Source organism: Saccostrea cucullata, unplaced genomic scaffold (assembly GCF_032062105.1).
Source record: "Saccostrea cucullata isolate Sc308-1 unplaced genomic scaffold, CSIRO_AGI_Scuc_v1 ctg1439, whole genome shotgun sequence".
Classification (NCBI taxonomy): Eukaryota; Metazoa; Mollusca; class Bivalvia; order Ostreida; family Ostreidae; genus Saccostrea; species Saccostrea cuccullata.
In genome coordinates, this window is record NW_026919810.1 from 150,754 (window position 1) to 159,565 (window position 8,812).

The window sequence follows — 8,812 nt, forward strand, 5'->3', positions numbered from 1 at the left end:
TCACAGGTCGAAACAGGTCAACAAAATAAATTTACTGCTACATCCTCACAAAGTGTTGATGATCTGTTTTATATTTTACGAGTTTACAACAGAGTTACATACCCTATTGAATACCTTTCTGTATCCACACATAAGAATCTTCTGCAATTTTAACAAAAAGGTGTTGGTCTCCAGCATTTCTTTGTTTAATATTATAAGTAATCAAGTCATTTCCAGCTTAATTTTTACCGATTTATTTGAATTTTAAAACAGATATATTTTGACAAAGTTGCATCAAGAAAAAAAATTTTTCCAACTTAAATAACTGAAACTTCAATATACATGAGTAATTGCATTTATCTTGCATGTACTGTAATTTAAGATAAGGAGACTGAAGCACTCCAATTTGACAAGGTATTTCAATGTAAATGTAACATTTTCATATGTGTATTACTTTGTTAAGTCTGTCCAACTGTAGTCAGAAAACCAAACCACCTATGTGGCTGGACATTTAAACTGTATTCATACACTGTTCCTGCAGATCACACACCAAATACAGCATTATAAACAAAAATCAGTTTAAATTAGTTCAGCTGAAGCTGATAATTTTCAGAAAATAACATGCAATGCACAGCAATGGACAATAATTCTTAGCAAAAAGTCACGTGTGACCCAGGAGACACAAAAAATATATTAAAGGAATCACAGTCTTGTTTGTTAGGGATGCCAGGGCATCAACAATACATGTAGTTGGAAACGTGGGATAAATATCCCAAGTTTCAAACTATCATTGATGTCCCTGGCATACCCAACAAACTAGACAGTGATTCCTTATATTTACATTTCATTGTGAAATAAAATTGTAAAGATTTAATCTAGTAGACTTAAATTACACCAGGCCTCCCATGTCAATTTCACTGACGTCAAACACGAAGACAGGCACATGAGATTTACATGCATATTAGGCCTCCTTAGCTCACCTTCTGATTGGCGAAATTTACATTCCCATTGAATTATCAAGAAATCAACTTGCCTAACTTGCAAAGAATTATCACAGAGAAGACAAATAGGAATGGAAATATTAAAAGTTCAGCCACAAGGACATAGAGTATATAATTAACCCTGAGTGAGATAACATACATTTATAATGTATTAATAATAACTTATTTCACTGATAACAACTGAAGTCTAGTGTCTTGACTTGTAAGTCTATTATACTGTATAGATAACTTAATTCACCGATAACAACTGAAGTCTAGTATTTTGAATTGTTAGTTGATTATAATGTATAACTTGATTCACTGATAACAACTGAAGTCTAGTGTCTTGACTTGTAAGTCCAGCGCAGCATAGAGTCTTTTACTGTCAAACGCCAAAGAATACACAGGACTGTTCTGTCGGCCTATATAAAAGGTCTGCAACAAAAAAATCAAGTGTAAAACATTTCAACATATAGTGAGTAAAAGGAGAATTTTAAAATTCAAATATTCAAACTACTTCTGGTAGAAATATTCTCATGATTTAACAACCATGTAAATATAAAATGCATCAGTGCAAGCATATATCATTGATCTGTGAAATAAATCTTTTTTCCACAAGATCAAAAAAAAAAAATTTCCCCTTATTCCTTTAATGCAAATATTGAACCAAAAAGCAAAATATAAATGGAGTTCAAGATTTCTTCAATATTTGATAAAGAGGTGGAATAAAAATAAGGCTTTACCTGGACAGGTTTTTTTGTTTGCCTTTTGTCCCACAGATCAACCAATCCATGCCGCGATGCTCCAGCGAATATGTTCATGTGACCATCTGACTTGAGACAGTAGTATGCCGAGTCAAACCTTTGTTCCCAGGAACAGACACTGTCATACAGATTTATACAGAATTTAAACATGCTATGCATACCTCAGAAAATTAAAGGCATTGTGAATACTGTCATGATATTTAACAAAGAGAAGCCCAAGGGCTCAGAAATTAGTTCCGTATTGAACAAGAGGCCCACAGGCCTTATAGTTCACCTGAGTATTGTGTAACAACCTTCAAACAATTAAATTTGGTTCGTGTTTTAAACCAGAGGCCATGAAATTCACAATTCACAATTTTGAAAGAGGCACCATTGCTTATCATAATTATTAACTTAGCATGCTTACTCTGTTTACTTAATACCCAGAGGTAGATCAGAGTAACAAAGAGAAAATGCACTTCCACTTTATACCCAGTTGTGCACCTCACTCCAAAGGAACCCCTGACCCAGGGGGAACATATTTCAAAATTTTGCAAATTTTATCATAAAATGGTTAATTAATACCAAAGAGCAGATTTCAAAGCATTAATTTTAATTTTCAGACTATGTAACACCCCCCCCCCCCCCCCGACCCAGGGGCATGAAAAACCACTTTGCTAGATGCACCTTTCTTCATCATAAATATATATACTTGGATCATTGGCATAAAACCCAGAAGCAAAGGAAAATATTTTTGAAGAATTAATGTATTTTTACTATATAATCAATAGAGCTCCACCCTAACACCAGAACCCCCATCCCTGGGGCCATAAAATTCACAATTTGGAAGAGGCACTCTTGCTCATCATAACTATGTACTTAGTTAGTTTATTTAATACCCAGAAGCAGAGAAGAAGATTTTCAAAGAATAATGCATTTTCACTATACAATCAATAGAGCCCTGCCCTAACACCAGAACCCCTGACCCTGGGGCCATAAAATTCACAATTTTAGAAGATGCACTCTTGCTTATCATAACGATGTGCTTAGTTAGTTTATTTAGGCTGTTTAAAGTTAATTCTACGTTTAACGTCACATCTAAAGTTCAAAACCTATGAGGGAGGGAGGAAAAAAATAAACAAACAAAATTTTCAAACAAAGGTGAATTTATTCAAATTAACCTATTCAGTACATTAAAAACATTAAAATTAAGTAATATGAGCATTTAATTGATATGGCACCTAAGATTAATTTTCCTAGCAGAGTTTTTCCTTAGTGTGTAAATCAGTTTGAGTGCTATTGTTAGCGAAAATGTAGTCTAAAACTGAATGTGCAGGAAAGTGGCTTTTAACTAGGCCTCAGTTGTCCTTTGGATTTGTATTGCCACACGTCCATGGTACCCTGGAGGCAAATGCTTCTTCTTGTGGAAATAGTTGCTCAATATCTACAATTAAAATTATTGATGACAATATTTAAAACTGTTCATGTTGAAATATCCTCAAATTGAATTATGTCGTATTTTTTCTTAGTACTAGATCTACTAGCATTAAGTTTTGAAAGTGTGAATACTAATATTTGGACCATACTGATAGCTGTTAGACTATCTTTAATACCTTGAATTCCACACAAAGGACATGATTCTTCACTTCTTGGAATACCTCAAACCACTTTCCTTACTCTCCTTCACTTGAAAGGCCCTATCTTCGGTAAGCTTTTCCCTGCTCAAATGGTTAAGACAAGTATTATCTTTTCCAAAAATTGTAGCTATTTGTACTGGTACATGAATATTATGAAGAAATCAATTATCTTACTCATTACTGTTCCTTTCGATTTTTACAGAATTTTTTTTTAATATTAAATAAATTAAATAAGATTTAAATGATGCTTTTCACTGTTTATAAATATTGGTTTTTGACACACTTTCCACTCAGTAAAAAAGTTTTTCGATTGTCTCCAAAATACAATGAAAAGTTCAGCCAATAATCACGAACTGAGAGTCTGTCAGTCTGTACATGTGATTCGAAGACTGAAAAAAAAATCAACAAACTAGACTTTGTCATTAACTTCAATCATAAAATCATCTATTTTTTACTTACATTTATGGTCCCAAGCTCTTTAATTCACTAGTTTTCTTTAATAAGACACCAACTGCCTTTTTACCGCGACTATCAAAGCATATTTTCTGTCACTACGGGAAGCAGAATTTAGTCGCTAATTGTAGAACCAAACCGGAACGGACATACGGAATTCCGAATTGTTTGTTTTTTTCAAAGACGAATTTCTCATAAACCTACGCGCGCGGGTGACGTTAAACATAGTTTTAATTTTAGACAGCCTTAATACCCAGAAGCAGAGATGAAGATTTTCAAAGAATTAATGCATTTTCACTATATGATCAATAGAGCCCTGCCCTAACACCAGAACCCCTTACCCTGGGGCCATAAAATTCACAATATTGGAAAAGGCACACTTGTCCTTCATAACTATGTGCTTAGTTAGTTTATTAAATATGAAGAAGCAGAGAAGAACATTTTCAAAGAATAAATGCATTTTCACTTTATAATCAATAGAGCCCTGTCCTAACACCAGAACCCCTGACCCTGGGGCCATAAAATTCACAATTTTAGAAGAGGCACTCTTGCTCATCATAACGATGTGCTTAGTTAGTTTGTTAAAAACCCAGAAGCAGAGAAGAAGATTTTCAAAGAATTAATGCATTTTCACTATATGATCAATAGAGCCTCGTCCTAACACCGGAACCCCTGATCCTGGGGCCATAAAATTCACAATTTTGGAAAAGGCACACTTGCCCATCATAACTGTGTGCTTAGTTAGTTTATTAAATATTCAGAAGCAGAGAAGATTTTCAAAGAATAAATGCATTTTCACTATATAATCAATAGAGCCCTGCCCTAACACCAGAACCCCTTACCCTGGGGCCATAAAATTCACAATTTTAGAAGAGGCACTCTTGCTCATCATAACGATGTGCTTAGTTAGTTTATTTAATACCCAGAAGCAGAGAAGAAGATTTTCAAAGAATTAATGCATTTTCACTATATGATCAATAGAGCCCCGTCCTAACACCAGAACCCCTGACCCTGGGGCCATAAAATTCACAATCTTAGAAGAGGCACTCTTGCTCATCATAACGATGTGCTTAGTTAGTTTATTTAATACTCAAAAGCAGAGAAGAAGATTTTCAAAGAATAAATGCATTTTCACTATATAATCAATAGAGCCCCGCCCTAACACCAGAACCCCTGACCCTGGGGCCATAAAATTCACAATTTTGGAAGACGCACTCTTGCTCATCATAACTATGTACTTAATTAGTTTATTTAATACCTAGGAGCAGAGAAGAAGATTTTCAAAGATGTAATGCATTTTCACTATATAATCAATAGAGCCCTGCCCTAACACCAGAACCCCTGACCCTGGGGCCATAAAATTCACGATTTTGGAAGAGGCACTCTTGCTCATCGTAACTATGTACTTAATTAGTTTATTTTATACCCAGGAGCAGAGAAGAAGATTTACAAAGAATAAATGCATTTTCACTATATAATCAATAGAGCCCCACCCTTACACCAGAACCCCTGACCCCGGGGCCATAAAATTCACAATTTTGGAAGAGGCACTCTTGCTCATCATAACTATGTACTTAATTAGTTTATTTAATACCAAGGAGCAGAGAAGAAGATTTTCAAAGAAATAATGCATTTTCACTATATAATCTTTAAAGCCCCGCCCTAGCACTAGAACCCCTGACCCTGGGGCCATGAATTTCATAATTTTGGTAGAGGACTCAATGCTCATTACATTCATGCCAACAGTTTGCCTGCTTGATGTCCAGGAGTAAAGAAAAAGATTTTTAAAGATTGCAATAATTTTCGTGGTTTTGGCCCCACCCCTCAGGTCCAAGGGGGGCCGGGAACATGAAATTTACAATATTTGTTCCCCTTCACCCATAAATACTGTATACCAAATTTGGTTGAAATTGGTTCAGTGGTTTCAGAGAAGAAGCTGAAAATGTTCAAATGTTAACACACGATGCACAACGGACGACGACGGACGAAAACGGATAGCAATAGGTCACCAGAGTTACTCAGGTGACCTAAAAATTCAATGTTATCTTTGTAATTGACAAATATATACTCAATAAGGAGTCTAAAATGGTCAAAATGACCTGAAAAAGTTTTGGCTAGATCTCACCTTGTGTTGATTCTAAGGTCCCACATGTGTACAAAAGTGTCATATCCGCAACTCAGCAATGTGTTTTCATTCTCATAGTGCAGGTCTAAGACACCTGCTCCAATCTTGTGTTGTGTGCCTAATTGGCCAACTGCACACTTTCTGAAATCAAACACAGATTTACGATGGTACAATGGATTTCATAAACTTATGATATGCTGTTAATAAATGTGTGAAGTTTCTGTACATACTTATTTAAATCCACCAAAGATATTGGGGCATCTCCTTCACAAAATGCTGTTCCACATGCACAAAAGCTGAAAGACATTTTTTTAGGTGAATCGTTCATCCATATGACTAGAGTTATTCCTCTGAATACGTATTTTAAATGTTTCCAAAGGAATTTGAATCACAATTACCTATTTTTTTTTAAAAAAAATTGTGCTTCAACAACTGTAAAATTAGTTTAAAAAACTACCTGCCACACTGAGAGAGGGTGAGAGACCAGACCCTGTCCCCAACAGGGAAGCAGCATTTCTCCTCCACTCCAATGATTCCACTGTAATTATCTAACTGGAGCTCAAATACCTACACATGGCAAAAATAAACAGGTCATTACATCACATTGGTAGATATACATTTATCATGCTAATGATTTTATTATTCAATGCACATTTCTGAAGACAAAGTTTATGGTTTTTCGTGTTGTTTAATATAAACACTTAATAATTTGTATTTGCTGTGGTCATTTGAATTAACATGCCTTTAGAGTTGCATCCCTTGAGCCAGAGACCAGGATATTGTTATGACAGTCCACAGCCTGTGTGTCTATAGGGTGGGCCTTCTCCACCACTGTATGAGTACCCCCTTCTTCCCATATATGAATGCTGCCATCCCTGCAATCAAAAACAATTAAAAGTGTCTTCAAACAATTGTAGACATTTAAACAGGCAAAGATAAGAAAGCCAGAGATGCAAAACTGCAATCAGTTGGGTTAAGGTTTATGGTTTGAAGTGCATTTGTCAAATTTTATCACTGATCCATTAATATAACAAAATACATACATGTATATCACAATCATTAAATGTTACCAATATGTTCAATTTTCCTGCAAACAAATTCTTACAGTATTGTTTAGTCTATTTCCTACAAATGATGCAATCAGAGAGCAGGACATTGTGTTATAATGTAAATGTACCAACATATCCTTAAATAAACACATATATCCTCTTTCATGATATGGCTTATCTGAACTGAAGTTACGGAAAAGGAATTAAATGTTCAAAATGGTAAAGAACTATGAACAAACAACACTGATAAGACTTACAAACATCCGCTAACTATCCTGCCTTCTTTATTGACAAATTTTGTTACATCTCTCTGAAGTTTGTATGGATTATTCTTTTTATTGACCCTTGATTGTTTGCCCCTGCCTGGGCTAAAGGACTGAATCTCATTCTTGGATGAGACCCATAGGTTCCCATTATGATACTGCATCCATGGCATTTGTCTGAAATACACGCTTTTTGATTTAACATTGTTTAACTACCTAAATTTTATTAAATAATATATAAAACTATTTCATAATCATTTTCCTATAAAGAATCTTTAATATGAAAAAAAACAGCTTTTCTTAATTTCAAAGCTTTTTAGATTTAATTAAAACAAAATAAATTAAGACAATAAACTTAGAAACCACGCTGTGTGATTTTTTGCAATACTAGGCATAATACATGTAATTCAGCTTAAAAACATCATACTTCCTCTACCTTTTGGAAAAGTTGGCAAGTAGTGACTCCTGGTAGGCTCCCTTTTCTCTGTTGTGGGAAATCCTGAATTTCTCTTTCAGAGGAAGACTACAATCACATACTTATACATTACTGTGGTCATAATGAAAATTCACTTTCAGCATACTTCTTCGCTTCAAATGGTGAATGAAACTTTACCTTTATTGATAACTTATAATATAGTTAAAAACATTTGTTCTTATTTGCCTAAAACCTACCAAAATTTTGTGCACACCCCTGCTTGAATTTTTTTTCACAGTTGTCATTTTGTCAGATGTCAAAAATTAATGAATTAAGATATTGTATTTTGTTTTAATGGCATAAGCCAAGAAATGTTCAACTCACACATCTTCCTCAATATGAATGACATTGAAATGTTGAGAAAAGATCATCCAAGCATGATCGCTTCTAAGCAAATCTTTCAATCTGCAACAAACGCGACATAAGATGGACAGGGACTTGATGTCCAAGTGTCTAAAAATTGAAAACAACACATCATCTGGAAGTTCACAAAAGTTTATGATCCTCTTGTTTAATTCCTTTTCATCCGATTCATTTGCGGTACCAATCATTTTTAAAGAAAATATGTGTAAAACACCAACAAATTATGTCTTTTTCAACAGGATTTCGCATTTTAAAGATTGTGAAATAACCAAGTTGCCATCAGGATTATTTTTATCAATGTAGAAATGGATCTTGAATATATGCACTACGGTGCACTGTATAAAGCGTTTAAAAGACTAGTAAATAAAAGAAACCATGATCTGATGGAAGAAAATCATCCGGAATATCCCCGGTTTGTATAAAAATCATCGTCTAAAATTATTTTCATTGATTATTAAAAGTATATATTTCGTTTTCAATTGAGAAATGTTTAGATTAAAAAAAAAACTACATCACTGTAGTCGATGAGTGTGATGGTTATTCTGATCAGGCAATAAACTATATGAGGTAAAGTTATCTCTAAAAAAAAAAAACTATATATATGATAGTTTATACTAACTAAAACTAACTAAAGTTTGACACTGAAATTTACAAATTAAACCATAATTTATGAGGTAAATGCAAATATTTATTGCCCGAACACGGTTAAACACTTTTCACGATATAAGGGGACGACCATTTGATT

The 8,812-nt window shown here is 34.2% G+C and overlaps 1 protein-coding gene across 1 annotated transcript; it reads right to left on the reverse strand.

The window, feature by feature from the left end:
* Positions 1–225: 225 nt before the first annotated feature.
* LOC134238552 (F-box/WD repeat-containing protein 4-like) lies at positions 226–8,374 on the reverse strand. The gene is made up of 9 exons (XM_062720674.1): positions 8,029–8,374; positions 7,666–7,752; positions 7,224–7,406; positions 6,660–6,792; positions 6,375–6,484; positions 6,148–6,213; positions 5,918–6,058; positions 1,703–1,841; positions 226–1,394 (listed from the first exon to the last, which is right to left on the reverse strand). The coding sequence occupies exons 1-9, from the start codon at positions 8,253–8,255 to the stop codon at positions 1,278–1,280; spliced, it is 1,203 nt and encodes a 400-aa protein (XP_062576658.1). The 5' UTR covers positions 8,256–8,374; the 3' UTR covers positions 226–1,277.
* Between the last annotated feature and the right edge of the window lie 438 nt (positions 8,375–8,812).

Excerpts from the sequence above, each read along its gene's own strand:
- LOC134238552 (XM_062720674.1), bottom strand. The coding sequence starts at position 8,255 with ATGATTGGTACCGCAAATGAATCGGATGAAAAGGAATTAAACAAGAGG. Across the intron at positions 6,214-6,374 it reads ACCCTCTCTCAGTGTGGCAG|CTTTTGTGCATGTGGAACAG; the intron begins GTAGTTTTTTAA and ends AATGTCTTTCAG. Across the intron at positions 1,842-5,917 it reads GACCTTAGAATCAACACAAG|TGTCTGTTCCTGGGAACAAA; the intron begins GTGAGATCTAGC and ends TCTGTATGACAG.